Here is a 27,248-nt window from a genome sequence, read left to right on the forward strand (position 1 = left end):
CCTTTAATTTTCTTTCTTTTTTATTATTTAATTTAGTCTGTAATATGTTTAAGTATCTTTAAGTTTTTATTTTCTTACTGTAATTTATTTGAGTAAATAAAAATCTCTGAGTAACGCACCTACATTTTTTTAAATTATGTTTGTTGATTTTCGAACGAACATTCACCATGACGTCATTTTTCTGACAAATCCAAACAGGTTCTGATGTTAAAATAAAACAAATCTTATTTCATTGACAAACAGGCTTTACTTGCTTGTAGAATACTACAAGTTGGATGACAACCAAAGAAGTCTTGTGAATCACTAGACAAAACGTATAATCTCGTCACACGTCACAAAAGCGGCTTCGGTGAAACCCACGACACGTACCGAATTACCGGAAAAATCGCGGGAAGTAATTGTGTCGAAATTTCTTAAATAAGCCTCATTCCGTTACGATAGTTTAACAAGTGCTTTTTAGAAGTGCGGACCTAAGTGCTTTTTGTATCCAAAATGAATCCCTACCAGCAAGTAAGTACCTAGGTTTATCAACTTTCCCTTGGCTCTAGTTATTGAAACGAGTCTTGTTATGTTTATCACAATGAATGAAGGTCACGTTTAGAACTGGATTGCATTAAAGTTACTTTTTCATTTCATTTCAAGGGCCAATCGGGATATCCTCAGCAGCAGTATATGCATAATATAGGATTTAACAATGCCGCTCCGCAGTCGTTCGGCAATCCTATGCCTATGCCTGGCATGCCAACCATGGGGTACCCGGCACCACCTTCAGGGTACCCTCAGTCTAACACTGGATATCCCCAGTCCACAGGGCAACCCGGTTACCCACAGTCTAATGCTCAATATCCAACATCTGCTCAAACTGGGTACCCACAACCAGGAGGTTATCCTACTGCCAATCAGGGATACCCAGGTGCTACCCATGGCCACCAAAATGCCAATCAGGGGTATCCCAGTGCCACTCAAGGGTACCCAAGTGCCCAAGTGTACCCTAGTGCTTACCAAGGCTACACGCCAGCTGCCCAAAAACCCCAAGTGCAACAGGGGTACGCTCAAAGTCACTCTCAGCCACATAGTCAACATGCTTATGGTCAATCAAGCTCAGTACCAACACCAAAGGTATGTTGTTTGTCTTATTATCACCTCTTTTTCATTCTTTCATTTATTTGATGGCTTTTTCTATTTGTGATAAGCAAAACAAGGGCTTTTTATTACTTATTTATATGCAAGAGCAATGAAAACTGGGTTAAGTTTGTTTTATCTTTAAATAATTTCCTTTGAAATTTTTCTTTTATAGTTGAAAATATAAAATTTTGTATTTACATTAATCATTTCCATTGCTCTTATCAGTTGTTTTTGGCGGAATGTTATCCTGTAATTAATTACACACATCAATGTATTATATTTACTTTTCCTAATGTAATCAGAAATTTTTAGAACATAATTATTTAATGTGCTGATAATTTTTAATTTCATTCTATCATTGTAACTAACTTTCACATTATTATAAAATGTTACACAAATAGTTTATTAAGCCCGTATAAAACTTCTGATTTAAGTAGTGAAATGTGAAAATCCAGGAGCTCATACCCACATAGCATAGTTTAGTCATACCCACATTCTTTTCCCAAGGTTTAATACCTACTTCAACCAGCTTATGTTTATAACTATTATGGTTCCAAATGAATTAAGAGATCTTACAAATAATTGCAATTAATATTAACAATTGGATTTCATTGAACACTACAAGCGATAACTAGCCACATGTGACTTGGAGAACTCTGACTAACATGTAGAATACCTACAAGCATACAGGACTTATTCAAATGACATATCAGGCAAGTGAGGCACAGCGTACATGCGAGTTGAACACACAAGTTACCAAAATAATAGTGATTTCTAGTTACTTGTAGTTGTTATGGATGATTAGGTCACAGTAAGATGGTTTGCCAACACTCAGTTAGCTATAGGAATACATGGTCAGCTCTATTCAAGAAGTAGTTGACTGCAATTACATTGTTATGCTCACTTCATCTCCACTGTACACTTATCACCGAGTCAATAATTCAGTCTCAACTCTGGCCCCCGCTACAATGGATGTAGCCGATTCAAACTTAATAGAAACCTTTTTGTCCAAACCTTGAGAAGTTTAACACTTGTTCAAGTAGTGTGATGTTATTGATTGGTTTTGGTAGAGAAAAGTATCAATAGTGAAAGTCAGTGCGGTTTATTGATATGTCCTCTGTTACATCAAATTCAAGTATGCGTAGTGCCTATAGAGCGACAATTGGCGTACGGCGTGGGTTCAAGTCATTTCGTTATAAGGTACTTGTTCTGTTCTGTTTTTGTTCTTGTAGGATTTGAGAAACATCGCTGTTGACTATCTGCAGTCTCCTGATATTTGGTTTAAATGGTCATGCCTTACTTTATTTGTCACTTTAGAAAGAAATGCGGCCGATATATTGGTGTATAACGCTCTTTCTTGCCTTTCCTCTGTTGCTAAATTAAAAGGCTTATTAAGGATGCGATAAGAAATCCTCAAAGGTAGACGCGTATACCTAGTGTATCTATCCAAATATGCTTTCCAAGGCAAATATGTTATATTGCTCAACATTTGAAAAGTAAATAAGTAGTAAATGGCATTAATCATCTTTATTACAAATAACGAACTTTTAATTTGACCAGCTGGTATTCTTTTTTAAAGTTTCTGAATTCGGGTGACATCAAAATGTCAATAATGAATATGTAACCGCGGCTGGCAAAACGTCTCATTTTGGCGCTTGCCATAAGAACGAGATTTGCTTGTATTTTTATATGAATATCCAGACAAGACATCCTTATGGAAAGCAATAAAGTGGGACGTTTTGACGGCCGCGGTCAAATAGACTTCATTAATACTCTTATATAAACCGATTCTTGAACGGCATAATCGCCCAAATTTATGGCAAATAAACTGAGGGTCCGCACCGGGGCGACCCTCATCGAGCTTGTGTTTTATTGCCCGTTTTCGGGCCAAGTCTTGAAACCAGGACCTATCATGGGCTTTGCGACCTCTTAAAAGGCCGTTCCTCCACTCAACGCGGTTTGTTGCATGCAACCATGTCGCGCTTTACGCAGTCCTTAAAGCGAAGTAATGGGCGTCCCACGTTGCGTTTGCCTAATGCAATTTGGCTCAGCATAGTCTGTCTGGGCAAACGAGCACTGTCCATACGCTGCACATGCCCTAGCCACCGCAAGCGTCTCCATTTGAGTAGCGCGGTAATGCTAGGAAGCCGAGCTACCTTCAGCACAGTTTCGTTAGTAACCCTGTCTTTCCATGTTATGTTTACTATACGAGCGGCGCTGACGCTAGATCATAGATGCTGCTTGAATCATCTGTAAAGATGCTCAAGGCCTGATGATGAATACTCTTATAATGTATCCGTAGAGTGTATAAAGATAGGACTTAATGCATCAAGACATGATATATATTATGTCAACCAAAAATTGGTCTAAGTGAACATTTTTGGGCAGGTCGGTGCCTACATTTTTAAAAACGATTTACTCTTTTCATCTTATCGCGAAAGTTTCGAGTACAAACAAGATTATCGGATAATAGGTTATTACAACATGAATCTTGTTATCTGTAATATATGTATCTCTATAATAGTATAGTACTTACTTATCTACCTAACAGCCACTTGACATTATCTGCGACATTTCTTGTACAAACACTGGATTGTTCATAACACTTGCAGAAGGCAACGCTACTGCCAACCAGTACAAGTCTGACCCTTGATTACTTATATGTATGTTATGAATCAAAGGGTCCGATTTGAATGGATTAGTTGAGAAAAAAATTCGTATATACATAGGCTGGTCGTCACCAAGACGACTATTCATCACGCTATATTATGCAATTTTCTAAGTAGTTGTCATACCTACGTCTGCTGGTCTGCCGCATTGTTGAACGACATATGGAGTTCAAAGTATTTAAATATAAAAGTCATTATACCAATCACAAATATAACTATTAATTACAGCAATTGCAATTTATAATTACATAACGCTAAGTACTTGGTAGTCTTGTTATATATATACCTAATACACTCGTCAATCAGTTAAGTGGTCCGATGTTTACTTACCCAAATAGTAATTAGGTACATTAATTTATTAATTAATATGATAAATTTAAAGATAGCTAGGTAATATCAAACCACATCGGACTGAATGAATTGACTCGGCCTCTTTAAAGTAAGAGTGAATAAGCTATTACTGAACCGGTGAGCTCCATCATAGGCCCTCTGTCTTCACTTTTCATTAGGTGTGACTAGGGTTAATCGCCGAATAAAAAAAAATGGTTGTCTACTTGTAACAAATGATAAAGATTACAAACGCATCTTTCTCGATTATCACCACAAACAGTCGTTATTGTCCCCTCAATATTCTTCTCCTTTCCTGCCAAATAAGGGATTTTCCGGTTGAATCAACCAAGTATAGTTATCACAAACGATTACGTAGGAGTTGTTGGCGTGTGACTAATGGGATTTTATTTCTTGCTAATCTGCTCTAGTTGATTCGATCTGGATAGTGGTAACTTCGGGGATTTACTCATTGATCTGTATTAGCACAGGAGCGTCGCGACAGTACAAGTCTACTCGTCCCTTCCTAATTAGTACAGTTACAAAGAGACGGGTAGTCTATCTCGCGGGCGAGATACTGTCGCAGCGCTCCTGTGCTAAGCCTGCTGAATCTGTAATTAACTCGTCTTTCCATTTCCTTCCATCAATGATTTAATTTAACATTAATTAGCAGATAGTTTATGTAATTTTCCTATTGAGAAAATTATTTTAAAATGCAATTCCTTAGCAATAATACCCAGTCTAAGGAATCCATCGGCTAGTTTATTGATGACATAATGAGTATTGTATTGTATTCGGGCGATTTTCCGCAACTCGACGACTTGCGCCTATTTTGCGTGAAATGTTGGGGGTGGGCTAGTCCTGCCAGCCCAGCTCCTCGAGGAATCCTATCAAACCTTTCATGTTAAGTAGGACCTCGGGGAGGTCTCTCGGAGATCCGAGATGTTTAGCCCTGTATGGAGTCACTCCGCTGCATTCCAGCACCACGTGAGAGGCTGTTTCTTCTGTCTCCATGCATCCTCGGCACAGGGGACTGTCTGTGACACCTGTTGTGAAAAGATGTTTGTTAAATAGTCCATGACCTGTTATGACACTGGTTACCATAATGAGTATATAATGAGGTGTGTGTAGTAGTGTAAGATATAGATATACATAAGTTGACGATGTATGTTGAGTTAGTTACAATACAGACGCTCGCGAGTAAGCACTTGTGTTTGATTTCACCTCTCAGTCCCATACATGCCACATGGCGACCGTGACCTCGAGCGCGGGCTCCGCCGGGCCGCACGATGTTAGTGTCAGCGTTTTCGCCGCCTCAGTGTTAGCGTGATTATTACAATATGGGCTGCGTAAGCGACAGTACTGCAGACTATTAATACGATTATGGACAATTTTCGTGTAGAAAAAATACAGTAACTCAGGCGTGATGGGGCAAGGATACAGCAAACAGGAGGAGAAAGAGGTTGTGATCACCCAGAATGCGGTTGGATCGAATGATGCGACGGGCACGAGCGAGCATCACACAAAGGTCAATAACATCCTTATAAGCGTTCTTTTCGTCGTACTCGCCCTCATCGGTTGCTGCGTCCTGTACAAGTTTTTCAAGAAGGCACAGCAAAAATACATACACAAAGAAGTCAGGAGAGAAGTTTGGGCACGATTGCAAGCTAGGCTGTCCATGAGGAAGTCAGTTCCGGCCAAGGACGACGAGGAGGAAGGCGCATAAGCGGTGGATGAAAGCGCGGCGTTCTACGTATAGTGTGTGTGTGTGAAGTGAAAAGTGTCGGGAGTGAAAAGCGTCGGAAATGTTAAGGGTATGAATTTAGAATTACAGACTATATATAATAAGTTAGAAAATATACGCATATACCTACGAAAATTAGGCGAGGCTAGAAGGCAACTAAAACAAGGTCAGGAAAAAATTGACAATGCACAGTTGATATATGAGGACTACCGATCTTTAATCACTTCTGTTAATTTAGATGATCTGTCTGAGTCCGAGGAGTGTTATATTTTAGAATTATTATGTGAAAAAATAGATAAAGCTTATAGTAAAATTTTACAATATAAAGTCTTAGAGTGTGTAACCGAAAAAACCAATTAAAATGGAGAAAAAATTCGAAATAAAAGAAGCGAACAGCTTAATACCTATTTTGGACGGCAAGGAGGAGACCGTGGAAAAAATGATCTCCGGTATTGAAATGCTAGACAGTATATTGAACGAAAATTGCGAGAAAAAATTACTAATTTCATTTGTCCTTAAAACAAGAATTAATAAAATTGCGCAACTAAAACTTAAATCGAGTTATGAAACTGTTGTCGATTTAGTGACTGATCTACAAAAATATTTGTTGCCGAAGAAATCCGCAGTCTCTTTACTTGAACAATTAAATAACATAACACAGCGCGATATGTCTATTACTCAATATGGTGATAAGATCGAGGAGTTGTTCATTGGCCTAACGATAGCGCAAGCCGACGGGAAGCCCGAGGCGCGCGATGTCCTTAGACCAATCAACGAGTCCTTAGCTATAAAGAAATTCACGGACGGTTTGAGAAACCGCCGTCTTAGTACCATTTTAGCAGCCCGAGAATACACAGAATTAAAAGAAGCTGTCAGAGCTGCCCAAGACGAGGAGCTGGCGCGACCCCAGCCCGAGCCAGTAGTCATGAACATGAACTACGGCTACAGAAGAAGTTTCCAGCAGCCACAGCGCTACGGCCGGCGTGGGCGCGGGCCCACCAGCTACCAACCCAATCGAGCCAGAGCCTACCACAGCCCATGGATACCACGCTATCCCACTAATAGAGGTACTGTACCTAGTAATAATTTTCACAGGGGCCGTGGACAACGTACGAATTTTAGGGGACATCCCAGTACTCGCAGGAGTCGTGGACACCGCGGAAACGTGTATACATATACACACGAGCCGCAGACCCCTCATAGTTCGACAAGTGACGAGACAGACAGAGTTCAGTTTTTTCGAGCATAAAGTTTTAACTATATGTGACGGATTAGACTATGTAAATTTTACTGTAGGTGGAAAAAATCTTATTCTTATGATTGACAATGGCGCAAGTATATCAATTTTACAACAAAGTAACGTTCCCACAGAATCGCAGATATATGAGAAGGGTACTATTATATCAGGAGTAGGTGGCAGTATTACTAGTAAACAAGTGGCGGACGTGACTTTACATGACGGAAATACGATACAGATTAGGCATAGGTTTCACGTTTTGCAAGATCAGGATATGCCGTGTCATGCGGACGGAGTACTTGGTTTAGACTTCATGCGAACTTATAATGCGATCATAGACTTAACAAAGGACGAGCTTACTTTGCATTATGGAAATCAAAGGTGTGTGTTACGAATACAAAGAAGTAATGAAAACGAAACTTGTTTATCTTTGCCAGCGAGAAGTGAGTCTATACATTTAATTAAAGTAAAATCATTCGATTTAGGAAAGGATTACGTTATAAACTCCGAAAAATTGGCCGAAAATGTATTTTTGGCGGGAAGTATAAGTAGAGTTAAGCAAAGTAGAATACCAGTGCGAATTTTAAATACAAGTGACGAAAACATAAAATTACCTATTTTTGAACCTATTTTAGATAATTTGAGTGATTATAACATTTGTAACTTTCAAAAATGCGACAACGGAGTAGAAAGGGTTAAAAGGTTATTGTCGTCTTTAAAGTTAAATCATTTAAATGACGAAGACAGAAAACTTATAGAGTCAATATGTGCCAAATACGCCGATGTTTTTTATTTAGATGGGGATAAATTAGGAACTACGAATGTATCGACCCAAAGTATCACTGTGAAACCGGACACGAAACCCATATATACGAAACCGTATAGGTTGCCAGCGTCAATGAAATCGGAGGTTAATAGGCAAGTCGATCAAATGATTAAAGACGATATAATTGAAGAATCTAAAAGCGATTGGAATAGTCCGATACTATTAGTACCGAAAAAGTCTGACAACAATACAAAGAAATGGCGTTTAGTCATCGACTACCGAAAAGTAAACAATGTTATCCAGGACGATAAATTTCCACTGCCAAATATTACCGATATTTTAGATTCTCTGTCAGGTGCAATATATTTTAGCCATCTTGATTTACAGCAGTCTTATTATCAAACAGCATTGGACGAAGACAGTAGGAATATAACTTCGTTTTCATCAGGTCAAGGTCAATTCCGTATGAAAAGGCTCCCAATTGGCCTCAAAATCAGCGCCAGTGCATTTTCCCGGGTAATGTCAATAGCAATGTCAGGACTTTCATATGAAAAGTGTTTTATTTACATGGACGATCTAGTTGTTTTCGGCAGAAACATGGACCAACACAATAGAAACTTAATCGACGTATTAGAAAGATTACGTAAGGTCAACTTGAGAGTAAACCCACAAAAATGTGATTTTCTGAAAAAACAACTACTTTATTTAGGGCATGTAGTATCAGCGGAAGGCGTGTTACCAGATCCGCAAAAAACTAAAGTTTTAGAGAATTACCCAACACCAACAAACAGTGATGAAGTTAGGAGATTCGTAGCCTTTTGCAACTACTATAGGAAATTTATTCCAAATTTCGCAGAAATAACATTACCATTGAACAAATTATGTAGGAAAAATATACCATTTCAATGGACAGAGGAATGCCAAAATTCGTTTAATAAATTAAAAGAGAAACTTATTACTCCCCCTATCTTACAATACCCAGATTTTTCATCAGAAAATGAGTACATTTTGAAAACAGATGCATCCTCAAGGTCAATCGGTTCGGTACTATGTAACAAAGATCAGAGACCTATAGCTTATGCTAGTAGACCCTTGAATAAAGCCGAGTTAAATTACCCTGTCATTCAAAAGGAGCTTTTAGCAATCGTCTGGAGTGTACGCTATTTTAGACCTTATTTATTTGGAAAACAGTTCACAATAATGACGGACCACAGACCACTCTTATACCTATTCAGCATGAAGGATCCGTCAAGTAGATTAATTAAATTTAGATTGCAATTAGAGGAATATGACTATAAAATAGTATACATAAAAGGAAGTTCGAACGTAGTGGCAGACGCGTTAAGTAGAATTTCAATTTCGTCCGACGAATTAAAAAGTATGAGCGAACAAGTTACAGTTATGACAAGGAAACAGAGTAAAAAGTTGAGGCAAGAGGAGGAGTTGTGTGACGAGAGTGTAGGAGATCTTAGTATACCCGAGAATTCAAGGTCTGATCAGCCGAGAATTGCGGAAATATTAAGAAAACCTAATGACTCAATAGAAATGTTGTTTGAATCAGAACACGAGTTAAGAAAATTAAGAAAAAATAAGTTAATAACTAGAGAAAAAGATTGTTTCGCGTACGCAAGGGATAAAAAACGTCTCTACATAAACCTTAACTATATGTCTCATTTCACGCGAGCCGTATTTGTGAATATGTTGAGTGATTACTGTAGAAATATAAATATAGACGAGTTATGTATGGTAAAAAATGATAAAAACGCGTTATTTATAAAAACATTGTTAAATGAAATAAAAACGATGAAAGACTGGTCCGGACCGCGAATAAAAATCCTAGGAAATATAATCCGAATAGATGACAAAGACGAAAGACGAGTTATCATTAACGACTATCATTTACTACCAACCAGCGGACATGCCGGCGTTCGCCGAATGGTTAGTAACATCAAGTCTAAATATTATTGGTCAACTTTAGAGAGTGACGTCAGAGACTTCGTGAAAAAATGCAGTAAATGTCAAGTAACAAAGTACTCTAAAAATATACGACAACCTATGGTTATCACGACAACAGCGTCGTCAGCATTCGAGAAAATATACCTCGACTTGCTTGGACCGCTAGACACCGATACAAAAGGTAATAAGTACATTCTAACGTTACAATGCGAGCTAACGAAATACATTGAAGCTTACCCATTGCCACGCAAGGATGCGATTAGCGTAGCAAAAACTCTAGTTAGTAATTTTATATTAAGATACGGTATTCCAGGTATGATATCAACGGACCGAGGTACCGAGTTTATGTCATCCACTATGGAAGAAGTATGTAAGTTACTAAAAATAAATAAGATTAATTCGACCGCTTATCACCACCAATCAATAGGTGCTTTGGAAAATATGCACAAACATTTAGCCGCTTTTATGAGAATTCAGTGCGATGGTCACCCGGACACATGGAGCTTGCTTTGCATACAATACAACAGTACATTCAATTACAAAGTATACCCCATTTGAATTGGTTTTCGGAAAGAAATGTCAAATCCCTAGTAATCTGATTAAAACTGTACAACCACTGTATAATCCCGATAATTATGCTCTAGAATTAAAATACAGACTACAAATAGCTCATAAGGATGCCAAGGAAAATTTGTTAAAATCTAAGGAATTACGAAAACAATATTATGATAAGTTATCTAACTCAGTGACTTATAAAAAGGATGATCTAGTTTTGATTAAGTCAGAAACTGGAAAAAAAATTGATAATCTTTTTAAAGGACCTTTTAAAGTGATTGAGGACGATGGAGTAAATGTTAAGTTAGAAATAGATGGTAAGATCGATCTTGTTCATAAAAATAGGACTAAGATTTTTAACCAGTGACTCATGTGTCACTGCTCTTTTTTTTTGTCATGTTGTGTTAACATTAATAGTTTGACTTTATGTGAACATATTTCATAATTGTGTTTTGTTGTACTATCGATATGTTTAGATTTCTTTAAATAAAACAAAATGTTTGATAGTGTATACATAGTTTTATATAAAAAAAAAAATTAATTTACATCAATTTTTTTTTTCTCAACAACCCCCCAGATGAGGTGTGTGTAGTAGTGTAAGATATAGATATACATAAGTTGACGATGTATGTTGAGTTAGTTACAATACAGACGCTCGCGAGTAAGCACTTGTGTTTGATTTCACCTCTCAGTCCCATACATGCCACAATAAGATGTCTAAGGATGGTATTCTGCCTGTCCAATTTCTTGGTCCAATGTGTGTGCTCAATTTCTTAATGAGAGAGTGAGATGCAATGCACATTAGACTAAGAAATTGTATAGGTGGAATACCATCCTAAGCACATTATCCTACACTAGGGGTCGCCAAACTTTTAAGAATAAAAACCATCTGCAGTTGAAATCGCTAGTTTTTGAAAGAGCTGAATGTTGGTTTTAATGTTTGGTTTGAAGCCTGAGTGATTTGAAAAGCCGTAGTTGTACCTCCAAAGAGTGGCATGTGGCTCGCGAGCCGCAGTTAGCCGACCCCTGTCCCCCTCTAAATCAAATAACATAAAATCAGTCCCCATTACCTGTAGGTACTAGGCCTAAGGATCTGTTTACACTGCACAGGTTTGACCCTCACCTTGGCTGTCGGCACCAAACAACAAAGGCCTACTAACTCTGACCTTGAATACTATGTTGTTTAAATTAATACCTTAAATATACGGCTGTAAGGATGAAAATTTTCCTTATTGGGAGTTTTGTTTGGAGATCATTTATCTATGTGGCAATAAATGAGTCATTGGACCGTATTCATTGTAGTCTCTATCTACGCTCACATACTATTAGTGTAGATAGATGTATTTTCTAGCTACTTACGTGAAATAGGTAAAAGTATAGGTACAGTCAGATGCAGAGAGAGGTGACCCCCCTGCATAGACTGATTATATGCAGGGGTGTCATCTCTCCCTGCAGCTGACTGTACCTATAGGCAAATGTGATGATAATATAAAGTAAAAATAAATAAACGTGAGTTAAGGTAAATTTTAAAAACGTTTCCAGAGTTGTAAAAAAAATACAATAAGAACTAATTTTTTTATCCTAAATTTATACACTAACTAACTGTGTACATTAATAATCATAAAGCACACCTACCTCTACTTCTCTATATACTAACTAAAGGGGTATTTCTTCCTGTTTTGACGGAAACAATATAACAATATCAAAAAGCCCTTTCAGTGTTATTCATGTAAGATGGTGATAAATTAACGAATCTTTTATGCCTAACGAACACTCATTGTTACAATATTTAAGCTTATATTTGTTTTAATAAAATTATGTCACCTCCTAAAACATTCCAATTATTTCAGTCAAAACCCACGGTGGTCCCCGTAAACCCCTTCGACCCCCGCGAGGACGCGGCCGTGCTTCGCAAGGCGATGAAGGGCTTCGGAACGGACGAGAAGGCCATCATCCAGGTGCTCACGCGCCGCAGCAACGAACAGCGGCTGCGCATTGCGTTTGAGTTCAAGACGCTGTACGGAAAGGTAAGAGTACTAACACTAAAATCCCTTTAGCAGAGACGCAATCCAATGCATTCCGATGCTGGGTTTATTAACATTTGGCCATCATGACAGCGACGCGTCACGCGTCCTCGTTCACTATTATTATGCACAGTATATGAAGGGCTTCGGATCGGACGAGAAGGCCATCATCCAGGTGCTCACGCGTCGGCAACGACCAGCGGCTGCGCATTGCGTTTGAGTTTAAGACGCTGTACGGAAAGGTAAGGATACAAGCACTCACAATCCCGTTAGCAGACACGCAATCCAACGAATTCCGATGCTGGGTTTATTAACATTTGGCCATCATGACAGCGACACGTCCTCATTCACTATTATTATGCACAGTATATGAATGGCTTCGGATCGAACGAGAAGGCTATCATCCAGGTATGCTCACACGCCGCAGTAACGAGCGGTGGCTGCGCATTGCGTTTGAGTTCAAGACGCTGTGCTGTACGGAAAGGTAAGAGTACAAGCACTACAATCCCGTTAGCAGAAACGCAATTCAATGAAGTCAGCTGTTGGGTTCATTAACACTTGGCTATCATGACGGCGACGCGTCTTCGTCCACCACCTTTCGAGATACAGTCAACTCGGCTTACTTAGGTCCACTCGGCCATTATGACAATGAGGGGTCTTCGTTTGCTGCAAGCTTTTGGAAATAGAAGGCCATCATTTAGGTGCTCATGTTCAGTTATTTTTCGTTCAGTAGTACGAGCATCTAGCAGCGACAACGCGTCGTTGAAACCAGTCATGACTAGGTAGGTACACAATGATCCCGGTAGTGTATCAGATTTCCCAGTTTCGGTACTGTTTATGGAGAGAAAAGCAGTACTAGGGAGTGATCATAGTCATGATCGATTGATGAGACGATCATTAAATTAGGAATTGAGTCATATACATATAGAAGCCAAGTCAGCACCATCTGTGAATGTGGACAAAGCTGGTTCTGTTATTCTGCTGTCATAAATATAAATAAATAAATATAAATATAATAGGACATTATTACACAAATTGACTAAGGCCAACAGTAAGCTCAATGAGGTTTGTGTCGAGGGTACTTAGACAACGATATATATAAGTATGTATAAATACTTAAATACATAGAAAACACCCATGACTCAGGAACAAATATTCGTGCTCATCACACGAATAAATGCCCTTACCAGGATTTGAACCCGGGACCATCGGCTTCATAGGCAGGGTCACTACCTACTAGGCCAGACCGGTCGTCAAAAGCGTGGTTATTCTCTGTTTCGGGCTCGTCTATGAAGAATAAATGCGACCTTCGTGCTCAAAAAATAGTCGTCGACGTTGGCTGCGCGCACGTGGTTGTTTTTTTAATTACAACAAAAGAGAGCCTTTCTTTTCTGTACGTATTAGTCGCATTCACTTCAAGACTTGTCGAGTCTTTCGGACATTAGTTTTACGAGTAATGTCCCTAGGTAATGCATTTAAATACCGTTCGTTTATCTAAATACCGCTGTTTATTACAGTGGTCGTTGACATACGCCCCAACCTTAGCAGCAATTCCTATTATTCTTTATTATATAGGCGCGGAAACGATTCATGATAATAGTTGATAAAAAAAACGGGGATTCTATCTCTGTTTGTGTTCTTGTGTCGGCTTTACGGAAGGAACACCACACTTTAAATTTGTCGATTGCGTCATAATAAGAGATGATATAAATACAAACCGGAAATGTAGGTGTGTTAGCCGAAATAGGCGTGACACCGACACGTACTATTAATCTATATTTATGCCCTTCGCCAATTCTTTAAAAGTTTAAGAATTTAATCAGTATAATTTTTAAATTATGACCTTCCCTTACGTTATGCACATTAAGTTTTAATTACGGTTCCCAATTAACCTAATTGAACTTAATAGTCCAACAAACGGTTCAAATAACGTACTCGTAACGTTTCATCGATCCCAGGGTTCCATTTTACTTTCATGGGAGACACGCACAATAGTATTACCAAGAAAACATTCAAATAGTTTGGCATGCGTCCAAAGACTTTCGCTTCATAATGTATGAGACGTTGATGAATCAATACTGAACTCTAGTCAAGGAAAAGTTATAAGTAACTACTGATTGTTATTATGAAAAGTGATTAAACCTTTTTTTCCCGCTCGGTGGCCATCTTGAATTGCTTTGTCGTTACAACGGCAAAGAAAGAAAGTCACGAATACCTATATACTTACTTTACTCTTTGGTCACGAAGCCAGTTTTATTTTTTTTACTATTTGATTCTGCTTGCCAACCCGGTTTGATACGACATTTTGTTAGAACTGGGTTACCATTATGAACTATTCATGTATTAGAAATTGGGCGTGTTTTGAGTCAATGTTACTAATTATCTAATTAACCATAACAAGCTAAATGTATAATTAGTATAAACCTTTACAAATCAATTCTTTCTGGGGCTACTGGTTCAGGTAGAAATAATTTTCATACCTAGTAATGAATAATGTAATGCATTACTTGGCTTCTTTATGCTGTGTTTACACCAGAGATGCGCGAGGATGCGTAGCGAGGGATGTGTTTGTTAAGAACCAATAGAATCACGACACGCTGGGCGAGGAAAAGAAATGAAGTGATTCTATTGGTTCTGATTCTATTATATTATTGGAAAATTACTATATATTGTATGAAATTTGTATTAGCATGAGATCGTTACTTAAGTTACTTTGTATTAAACTATAGTAGAAATATTTAATTTATAAGCAATTGGAGGCCTACTTGACTGTTGTGATTTGGCTGCCATAATTAGACGTTTATATTAAATCATAAAAAATATCCAATCTGTCAAATAAATTTACATTTACAGACAGATTTTTGCCACTGTAGAACACAAAAGCGGTTGGGAATGCTTGGTCACTACATAATCGTATTTTGAATCCTGTTGATCTCTTATTTTAAATCTTTTCCTGTCCGATTTTTACAAACAAGCATACGGCCCGCCTGATGTTAAGCCTTGGAGAATTTAACAACTGGAGTGGCCTTTAAGATCTTACCCCTCTGTCGAAAACCTCGGCCAATGCTCATATCTATTGTACGGACTGGCGTTTATCTGACATGGCTATTTGTACGTTACGTACAAATAGTCATACATTTGACGTGCTCCTCCCCCGCAAAAATCGGCAGACTGTTTTGTACAGAAAATTACAGACAAGGCGTCTCCAGTTGTTAAATCCTCCAAGTGTTAAGCAGTCTTCATAGCCTATGGACGCCTGCAACGCCAGAGGTGTTACGCGCGTTGCCGACCCTAACACTCCGCATCTTCGGTGAGGTCTGACAACCTTACCGGCAGGAACACAATACTGAGTCCCTACTCAGTATTAGTGTTATTTGGCTGCGGTATTCTGTAAGATGGAGGTACTTCCCCAGTTGGGCTCTGTTTTATTTCTGGAATGACATCCGCTGTTGTGCTCTAGCACACAAAGCGAGACGACATTAACAGTGCCAATATTTAGCTTTTGGACGTAGTTTAAGGACATACCCGGGTCCATTACTCCGATTACTCGTAAAGTGTTAAAATTGCAACAATTTTATGCAATCTACTTAACGTTTGTCTATCCTCTTTCCAGGACCTAATCTCAGACCTGAAGAGCGAAACCAGCGGCAAGTTCGAAGACATCCTAGTGGCCTTGATGACTCCACTGCCTCAGTTCTACGCCAAAGAGCTCCATGACGCCGTGGCCGGCATCGGCACGGATGAGGACGTGCTCATCGAGGTCATGTGCACCATGTCCAACCATGAGATCCAGGTCATCAAGCAGGCTTATAATGCCAGTGAGTATGTAACTTTCTCGTGGCGGTATTCACCTATCCCACTTCTGATACCGTAGGAAGCGAGCCCATGTCGAGATCGGGCACTTAATGTAATTTTAGGTAGTAAAATTCAGAGACGTAAGAGGACCTGAAATTTTAGGCTTAATGAAAAGGGCGCAGGTGCCGAGAATCGAGTGACTTTTAAAATCATTACCTGCATTGTCATGTAAGTTCATTGACATCAGTATTTTACTCCAACGCTGGTATTTGTTTTAGCGCGGTTCTCTTGCTCTGACACGCGAGGATATCCTGAGCCTCCTACTTCTATTCGTGATGAGTTATTGTTTTTTTTAGGCCATAACAATGTCATTTACAACAGTTAACAACCATGTCAAACTCAAATGATCGATATTACGAATGGAATAGACACGCAACAACCGACTTGAATTTGATTTGATCGTAGATTCGTTTTTTATGTTCGTTCGTTTCGTTTTTAATTATTAAATAAATAAGCCTATAATGTCTCTGTACACATTCATAATAATCACATGACAACATGCAAAATTTTGCACAATTTATTTATGGAATTATCAATCCTTATTTCCTCCTGTGTTACAGTAGGTACGGGTTGGGTCAAACAATATGATTATTTGCTACAATACCACTACAGCAGTTGCAAACCATATTCTTTGCGCTTATTATATTGCAATGATATCCTAGTAACAGCATATTTCAGTAAACCTGTGCTTAAAACAAGCATCAAGGTTAGAACACAGTTGTAGCACGACGTAGCGTTTTAAATATAGTCAGCAAGAAACAGTAACGCGTACAGAATGGTAAACATAATCTGCACACCATTATACTTATCATAAGTGATACTTGGTTATACAAGGAAAAAATAGTTATTCCACGTTAATAAATTCCAGTTATTTGCCTTTTCCTGTTCTCAAACTTTGGGGATACTGAAGCGTAATTTTCGGCATTGGAGTGAATCTGAATGTTCATATTATAACGTTTCTGATTGTTTTCCCTTACTTCCTACTAAATTTCCCTTCGATGTGCTAGTACCACGTATTCCCAATCAAAATTAGATTGAGTGACGTCATCATGTAAATGCATGTGTATGTAGGCACGTGATTTATAAAGATGATTGGGAGTATCATCATCATTTTCCTTTGCGTCTATTACAGACGATTTACGCGTTAGTCGATGCGTGATCGGCCAGGGAATAAAACTTAAGTTATACGTCTTCTGGGGGCTTAGCCAAAATGAAAATCGTACATCGACAACGCCAAGAGAAAATGTATCGAAATGACAGATGCTACCAAAAGTTCCGTGATTTTTCCATACATTATTAAAGTTTCGATTGTCGTTTACTATCAAGGATTGTCATCTTGGCTAGGCCCCCTGTTCTCCTATAGAACAAATTAAGCATCACCTCCTGATGACTGTAACACTATTAAAATTGTGTGAAACTCTAGTTTGTCCTCGGCCCGTTGCTCCTGCTCTTAATGAATTGCTTCCGACCGCCGCAGAACTAAGACGTATGATATGTGAACTTATTTTGTCATGTTATCTTCCATCTTGCGAAACGGTGTAGGCTTAATTACAGATAATGGATAGCATTACCCCATTTAGATATCGCTGGGTTACTTTATTTACCTAATATTGATAAGTGTAACAGGGTGAGCTGACGTGGGGTAACTTGATAATAGACATTCATTATACTTGATATAATTTATTAATAACTCGCATGAGTATAATTTTCATAATTAAAACATTAGACATATTGCACACGAAAATTAATAAAATACTTAAATTAAATTAATTAAATTAAATAATAAATAACCATGCATTTATTAGTTAAAATTTAAAATATTATATGATAATAACTGAAAAACGGGAGGTTTCTTTTCGTTATTTTCTTATCATGTTGTTATCTTACGTATGTAGTTGTTTGCATTACCTACTTACTCAAGTTATATTTTACTTATTAATTATTTATCCAAACCAGTTATTGCCAAGCATTGCAGCAAATAGGTATCAGTTGATCAGAAACCAAATCAGGAATCAAATGGTAGACTATGGAAACACTCAAAAGATGTCCATAGTATCAGATCTAGGCGACGACTAATTATGTAATAGACTTGTTGACTAGATAAACGCGCTTCATGGCCAAGCACTTCAATTAATCTTTTTTTTTTACAGTGTACGGAACTCTATTGGAAGACGACCTCCGCGGAGACACGTCTGGAAACTTCAAGAGGCTAATGACCTCGCTGAGCATGGTAAGAATATCGTAAACTACACTCGGTAGTGATGAAAACTTTACTGTACTAGTTTCTGTGCTTAGTGCCACTGACCAATTTTTTGTTGAAATTCTAATAAGTCCCTAAAGTCAAATCAAGTCAAGGGCCCAAATCAATTCGAAAACGTTACCACAAATACTTCCACATTATTATACGGAAATTTATTATGTATTTTAACTCTTTCCTCAATTAAAGTTAGAATATTTATTATTTTATGAAGTACAAATTGGAAGACTTATCTACTTCGATCAAAGATTCATTGTTGTATAAGATGTGTAAAGTGTAAAGGGGGCCACTGATTAACAGTCCGCCGGACGGTATCGGCCTGTCAGTTAGAACAAAAAGTTGACAGTTCCGAACAACTGACAGGCCGATACCGTCCGGCGGATTGTTAATCAGTGGGCCCCTTAAGAAAAAAATCGTGCCCCCGAGTCTGACAGCTGAAAAAATGGTGTTGTACGGCATAAAATGATTGCGTCACTTGCGTCACAGCGTTGATAATGTAAATAAAAAAAAGAACAAATAAAAAGTCAATGCCAAACACGATGATTAAGATCGGAATCACCTCGTGACGCATTATGACTCGCTAGCTGTCGAGCTGATGACGAAGTTGCTCCCGTTTAAGTCGGATGATGAAATTTATGTTTGTAAATATTCATCCCCATTATATTTGAGTCATCGTAAATTGATACTGATAACCGGAAGGGTGATTCCACGGAAAAGTAACGCGAGATGATTTCGTGTTTTTTAAATTAATGACACAAATTTACGTTAGTCTCAATATATATGTATAGGGATAAAAAAAATTGCACGCAATGGAATTGTAACTTGCTTTACTCTTGTCGTGGAATGACCCGGAACATAATTAAAGTGATTTGTTTAACGATACCTACATAATATATGGTATATTAACCTAACCTAACCTTGACGGTACTACAAGTACACATATATTGTATAGTATCTATATATCGTATTGATTTATTATCTGGTACAAAATAAATATAAGTAAGTAAGTAAGTAAATATTCTTTATTGCACCAACAATTATACATTTTACATACATGTAAAACTACAAATAAATATATATATTTCTTGAAATAGATTTTGGTACTAACCGAATACGTATTTTTATCAAGAAAAGCGGTGACGTGGTTCCTTCAAGCAATTTATCTGCCTCCTACCGATTTTTTCATTTTAGTTTCTCATCATGTAGATTTAAGTAAGCCAGATATTATTGTTAGTAAGATAATGAAACATACCGATGTATTTTATTTGCAGGGCAACAGGTCTGAGGAGTTCCACGTAAACCAAGATAGAGCGAGAGAGGATGCCAGGAGCTTGCTACAAGCCGGTATGTCTGTTCTCTTCTAATGACCCTCATATTAAGTTGAACCCATGGTTTGATTGACTTTGACGTATGATTTGAGTAATAATTAACATTTGATTAATTTGTACTCATATTTTGAAACCACTTCTTACTCTCTATGATACGTGCTCCTGTACGAGATGACAGTGTATGTTTTCTTCAATCACAGGTTTAAGAAGTGACATGTGTTTATTACGTGGTAACGCAATTTATAATATGAATATGATGATCGTAGATGTCTACGGGACAGTGTGTAAGACAGTGTCTGTCTCTTTCAATAGCATGGTGTTAAAATTGCACACTTAGCATAAGGATAAAGCCATCCATATTAAGTCTGCTGTAAATTAAGGCATGCTAGTCCGTGTTCTTCTCTCACTCTCGCTGAGCTAAAGCGTGAGCGAGATGGATGCGCGTGCCCGGAAGCGCGGATATCAAGTTTTTTTTTTTTTTTTTATAAATACGTTTAAATAAAAAAAACAGTAACCGATAAGTTCCTTCAAATATAATTTTGCCGATTTTTATAATCAATTTTCATATTTTATATCGACGAAAGTCAAAAACTCAGGATTCGAATCGATTGTCCCTCGAGAAAGGCCTCAAAATTGCTAGTTAAATTTATGGCAGTCGTATTGTGACCCAAAAAGGCGCTACGACTTTTTTTAAACTCAAGTTTTCTGAACCTACTTACTGCACATACAATACTGACCTGTACCTGACGTTACAGGCGAGCTGCGACTCGGCACGGACGAGTCGGTGTTCAACGCCGTCCTGTGTTCGCGCTCGTTCTCGCAGCTGGCCGCCATCTTCCAAGAGTACCAGTTCCTCACCGGCCACGACATCGACGACGCCATCAAGGCTGAGTTCTCGGGCGATATGGAGAAAGCTCTTCGCGCTATCGGTAAGTGCAACTAATACTCGTCTTCTATTGGTTTCTTCTTCTCTTGGTATTGGTTGGGTCGTTTTCGTAGCAGGCCGTCATCTTCCAAGAGTACCAGTTCCTCACCGGCCACGACATCGACGACACCTTCAAGGTTGAATTCTCTGGCTATATGGAAAAGGCTGTACGCGCTAATAGTATGCGGAACGCTCTACATACTTCTAATCACGCTCGTTCGCGCAGCTGGCCGCCATTTTTCAGTACCAGTTCCTGACTGGCTATGATATCGACGACGTCATCAAGGCTGAGTTCTCTTTTTGTGTGCGGGGGGACATCGCCATATACCGTCCGTATCCAATGTAGACTGTCTAAAAGATCGATAAAATAGTTACAATATTAATGTTCTGTTACTTTGGATATTTTGTGAAAAAATGCCTCTAAGAATTAATTAGTTATGAATTCGAAGTTCGAAGAAAAACTCCTAGAGATAGTATTGAGATGCAAGCTTTTCTATCAGTGGGTCGGTGGACACGACAGCTGAAACCAAAAAGCGAAAGCATTCCTCGAATTGATGTCCCGTTCAAAAAAAAATTTTCTGAAGATGGATGACGACGTCAAGAATCTAGTCAGACCATGCTTTGAATGTGAAACTAACCTCCCAATTTGTGTGTGCAGTGAAAGTGGTCCGCAACAAGCCGCTGTTCTTCGCCGAGCGGCTGCACAAGTCGATGAAGGGCATGGGCACCAACGACCGCCAGCTCATCCGCATCATGGTGACGCGCTGCGAGGTCGACCTGGGGGACATCTCCGACATGTTCCAGGCCAAGTACGGCGAGACGCTGCAGAGCTGGATCGAGGTGAGATCAGGAGAAGAGAAGTCAGTGTTATAGAAGTTCATAAATCTTAGGGTCGTTTACACCAAAGTCACCGTTAAAGCGTTCACTGCTCAGTGACGTTGATCAGTCCGGTAATTGTGGTTGATGCAACTGGCTCTTATTGAATATAACGTACAATATGGCGGAGACGTGTGATACGTCATATCAGTGTCGCTTATGTTATATAGTATTTCTTTTTCCTTTTGGCAAATACAGGTTTTTTTATGGGTGCATAAAGTAAGCAATGCCATTAGATGCAACTGCAACTGCAAAACAATATTTAAAAAGTCGATACAACCATCTTTTTGTGTTTAATAGATGCTCAAAATTAATGTCAAAAATTAGCTTATTCGAGGCATGGCCACGAGCTGTGAGGTCGAACTTGGTACGTCTTCAGATACAATATTTAAGACCAAAATATATCGTCAGGTAACAACCAAAAGTCACTAATTACTACCACAATTTACGAGCCATAGTGAAATTTACTAGTAATAATTGATTTTAGTTTAGTGAATTTTGGTTGTCACCTGACGGTATATATTTAGTTATACCCATAAACTTCTTAAGAAATTAAGGTACATAAAACGTTTTTTTTTGTAAAGCCAACGCGTTCACAAACCGACTCTTGTATGTGTTGGAAAATAATCTTAGAATTAGTCTAGGAACTGTAGAAAGTAGGTGTTTGTGTAGGGTATTGCATCGTCTATCCAATCCGTCATTAGCCATGACCGATAGTTGTGGGAAAACAAATTTTGTGCAAGTTATCAACTAATCATATTATTTACGTTTTTTTTTCAGGGTGATTGCTCTGGGCACTACAAGAAAACTCTCCTGGGCCTGCTCGGCTTGTATTAATCTCAAACAAACCTACTTATTAAGCATCATTTTTTTAAATAAAAACATCTGTATGTTGTACCTTTGTACTTCTAGCGTCTACGGAAGCCTTATTGATTTAATAATCTTCAAAAATTTGCTGTATTACTAGAATCTCAATGATAAGTACATCTTCGAATGATTTTCTATTGCGTACTTTAAATTAAATTTCATCTTAATTTTCGTACGTAATATTATATTATATATTTATATCTGTATGGTAATCTTTTCTGCTTTTGCAGGGCATTAAAGAATAATTATATTTGTTGTTTTTATAAATATTTATACAAATTAAAATTTTGCAAAACTTAGTTTGTCGCTATAATTTTATTACATATATAGCTATTTTATAGAATATTAAAGTAAACGTGATTTTACTATTAATTTTAAACATTTTTGAATTATTTATCGCTGTCTTTTGACATAAAAGAAACTTTATCGCGTTGCCTCAATTTATGTGCCTTCGTATTACCTATATGTATATACAATAGCGACAAAAAATCCATCATATTGCTATTTTTATGAAAGCATTCATTCGATAATTAAGAAATTAGACTTCTATATCATATAAAGAATGATCATCATCGCGACCTTAAATGTATACACCTACGTCCCACTGCACGTGGCAACAGGCAATGCGGATTGGGGACTTACACACACCAATGAATGTACCTGTGTTATAAATATTGAATTTCTTATTTGAAAACACTCAAAAGCGAATCTTACCAACAATAAAACTTAGATGTATCGATGTTTCGCCTTCGTTTACCTCTGGTTTGAAAATTAAATCGAATTATTACCTTTTATTATAATTGAATACTCAATTTACGGGCTACCGCGAAAACTCGGGCAAACTAATGATTTAAAAATGTACCCTAGGTTGTACGAATAGTCGTTTTCATACGTTTCAATATAGGGAATATTGTAAATTTCACCGAAATCGCTACAGCCGGTTTTGAGAAGTTACAAAAAAAAATGCAAATGCATGTGAAAAATATGATGAATTATTTGCCACTACTGTATGATATTTCGAAGTGTTATATATATTTACAACTTTTACTCGAACTATGACTGGTTATATGTAACTGCTCCGTCGAGTATAAAAATAGGCTCATGAGTATGACTCCGTTTACAATTAAAGCTCAAGCAGGACACATAAATACAATAATAAAAACAATACATAAATAAAATAATGAGCTGAAAACGAGTATATATTGAATTCTATGCAAAATGTTATTTTGAAAGACTACTAATATCTTTTCTTTCATTAATTATTATTTAAAATCGTACATATTTCTTATAAACCTATTTTATAAAAGTACATCATAAACAAAAAGTACTAGGGTGAAAATATATCCCTTAAGGGATCTCTTCCAGCGAACCTTAAAGAGAATGAGGAATACATATACATATTGAATAAGCTATAGCTTAGGTAGGTACTATTACCGTTATAGGGAGCGTGCATGAACTGTAGGAGGCAGCACGGGAGCTGTCAGATTTTTGGCGCGAGGCGTAAATGTGATATTTATTGTTCCGATGTAGCCCAAAAGATGGCAGAATCTACTATGCACAAGAAAACACGTGACGTGTAAATGTACATGTTTATGGTTCCAATTCAGGCCACAAGATGGCAGACCCTTCAACGCGCACGGTACCTATTGCCAAACTGTTCAACAAAACATCTGTCATTATATTTCATTAATATTGGTAATGATAATGAACCTCTCAGTTTATATCATTAGTTGTTTTTAACCTTGTAAAATTATACATTGTATTTTGATAAGCTTCATTCTTTTAATTAAATATTTTTTTCTGATTTGCCTTGCTTAAATTGAATATTGAAACATTAAACATAATCTCACAAATATAAAATCAAGATTCGAATAAATATTTGCCACAGATTTCTTCTTAACAAACAAATTAAAAAATAAAAATTTATTGTTAACAAACACCAGTTCCTGTCAATTGTCGTGTCAATCGTAAATTCTTATTAATTGATGTTATTCCTTTCATATTGTCAAGCATTTATACCATAGATATCCTGAATACAAGCGATGTGCGATTGATTACAAATTAAACCGTTTCGCCACTAACGATTAAGATTATTTGTGTTTGACTACATTAGGCATATTTGGCTATGGACATACACGATGGATTGATTGTAAATGTACTACTACAACATACAATCAGTTATGATCATGATCATGTATGTCGAATATACTTTACGTTAAAAACACAAATCTCTTGTATTCAGATATCGTACTCTTCTACAGCCCACCTCCATGCTAAGGGCCGGTACTGACGGCAACCCGACTGCAGTTCCCATACAAATTGCAGTCGGGTTGTAGTCCGTCTGTATCGGCCTTAAGAGCACGCCTTTAGACATAAGTACAAGTAATTTTATACTATATACTGCTTCAATGTGACTGGCTTAAAAATAAAATAGTACATGTGGCCAACATTTCTCAAATATTATTGCTATAAAATGTTTAAGTATACACTTAAATTGGTCATGTGCCTATTTAATAAATGGTCTAATGAGAACATTATTATTCGTTTTATTGACCGAGCAAAAGCGAAGGTCTCCGTTTCAGCTTGGGTAAAATGCTTTCGTATGTCTGGCTGTTCTCATCTACAAGTCTCATTTCTCTCGTGAAATGTTGTGAGCAGTTTCGATAGTTAAATACATTGATTTTATGTCGTTATTTTTTTTAAAGTTCAAAATGGCGGAAATTTTACCAAAGAAATGAATTACCATTAGGGTATATGGCGCTAAGACCATTATGAGTCCGCTGTGATAACGGCTTGACGAAATATTTTTATTTTTATATAATGTAAATTAAAATACTTCGAAATAAGTTTATCGCAAGGTCTACAGCAGACAGAGACACTAGTCAATAAACCTGTTGACACAGCAAAGTAACAATGATTGTGGCTTGAAACGGAAGCAATTATTTTGATAGGTGACCGATTGATTATTTGGACTTTTTTTTTCTTTTGTTTTGGGACAAAAAAACAATAACACACAGGTTTAGACACAAAAATAGAATACAAAGAATAATAAAGTGTGAGACAAACAACATCGTCCACAGATTACTAAGTAGATAATCTACTGATAAATCTACAATATATAGCGCAAGGTAACAATATGAAGGATATAAAGCTAAAATTAACACAGCTACGGTTACAACATAGGTTTATAGATACAGTAACAAATTAATTATCGAGTTAGCAGAAGTAGTTTTGTATAGATACATTTTAAGGAGCGAGTAAAAACGGCAAGGTCCACCGGGGCGACTTTTAGTAATGTTTTGTTTGAAGCAACTGAATCACATTCTTCTTATACATATTGTCAGACATCTTGAAAATGTCAATTTCATTAAAATACAAATTGTAACACTTAACCAGCCTGTATAGGGGATCACGTTCTCCAGCATGGGTGCGGCAACGCGAGTCCGCAAACAGCTGGTGCTTGCGAGCAGCGCGCTTCCGAGCCCGCGTCGGTACACGGTAGCAAATAGCCCCGGTCAGGCTGGGACAGTCGAATTTGTTATGGCAGAGGTTATACTCATAACATCTTTATTGCTCATATATTACATTGAATACAGACCCTGTAAGGGCACAGCAATTTATTCTTATACTATAAGTACTTATACTTAAAACTAATCTTATTAATTACATTGCAAAAAAAAAATATAGGACCATCGCGTCCAGACGGAGGCGTCGGCTTTGTAAGTTGAGTAATTTGTACTTATCGAGAAGCTGGTGGTAACTTAAACGCGAACGGCAACATCTGAAATGCATGGCACGCAAGAATTTTTTTGAACAGTCTATTGAGCTTTTGTACTTATTGTAGAAAGGAATCCATATCGGCCTTTTTTATTTGAAGGCTCCTAAGATTAGTTGTGAAGTACCTATCATACCGTACCGATAGCAAACACTAGGATTGGAGCGAAAAAAAAAAACACTCCCATTTTACAGGCATGGGAGGTATTAGGTACCCAATTTTTGAAGTGAAAACTTCTTTAGCGGCGCTCTGCATATACCTACTGATAAAGCAATTCGTGCAAAATTATTCCCTAACCATTCCAAAATATCGAAAATGCACAACGATAATGAAGTATTCACTTCTGCCGGCACTCCCGGAGTTCAACCCGTTGTTTTTTTCTAATTTTTGTTTTAGCATTTTGTCGACGTGATTAAAATGTGTACCCTTACCAAATTGCAGCTTTCTGGTAATAACGTAAAATCACTGATCATGGACGGACAGACATTGTTGTCCAAGGAACTCTAAAAAATCCATTAGAAATTTAGCCATTACTCGATTACTAATTACCAACATTAATTAACAATGTTAATTATTTAAACATCGATATTCCCGACCTATAGGTATTAAATGAAGCCAAGTAAGCCTTAATTACCTATTCCACAATTTTATACCAACGAACAACATAACCGGAATAACTTAAAGCGCCACACAACAAATCAAGCGTTATTTACGAAGCGGGAGAGAAATTACAATTAGTTGGCAAGTTAATTACTCCACCCGTACGACTGCTGACTTTGTATGCTCCATCGTTCCGCGGAGTGCATGGAATGGCATGGAATCACGGTAATGCGGGACGGGTATTAAGCCGATTTACGATAATACGTGTGGTAAATTGTTAACCAAGGGAATGCTAATACCGCCATATTCGTTGCCAGTTGATTATGATGAAACAAGGATAGAGATCACTTATAGGGATAAGT

The 27,248-nt window shown here is 37.6% G+C and overlaps 1 protein-coding gene across 3 annotated transcripts; it reads left to right on the forward strand.

Moving 5' to 3' along the window:
• The first annotated feature begins 251 nt into the window (after positions 1–251).
• On the forward strand, positions 252–25,048 carry LOC133521194 (annexin B9-like). Of its 3 annotated transcripts, XM_061856024.1 has the most exons (9): positions 252–510; positions 643–1,119; positions 12,230–12,406; positions 16,017–16,221; positions 18,409–18,488; positions 19,787–19,859; positions 20,599–20,772; positions 21,427–21,608; positions 22,425–25,048. In XM_061856024.1, exons 1-9 carry the CDS (start codon positions 493–495, stop codon positions 22,479–22,481), a joined length of 1,443 nt encoding a protein of 480 aa, XP_061712008.1. In that variant the 5' UTR covers positions 252–492; the 3' UTR covers positions 22,482–25,048. The 3 variants fall into 3 exon arrangements, with proteins under 3 accessions (XP_061712008.1, XP_061712010.1, XP_061712009.1); XM_061856026.1 differs by lacking the exon at positions 643–1,119 and having other exon boundaries at positions 260–510; XM_061856025.1 differs by lacking the exons at positions 252–510; positions 643–1,119 and adding an exon at positions 1,972–2,325.
• The last annotated feature ends 2,200 nt before the right edge of the window (positions 25,049–27,248 follow it).

Source organism: Cydia pomonella, chromosome 9 (genome assembly GCF_033807575.1).
Source record: "Cydia pomonella isolate Wapato2018A chromosome 9, ilCydPomo1, whole genome shotgun sequence".
In the NCBI taxonomy this organism is placed as follows: domain Eukaryota; kingdom Metazoa; phylum Arthropoda; class Insecta; order Lepidoptera; family Tortricidae; genus Cydia; species Cydia pomonella.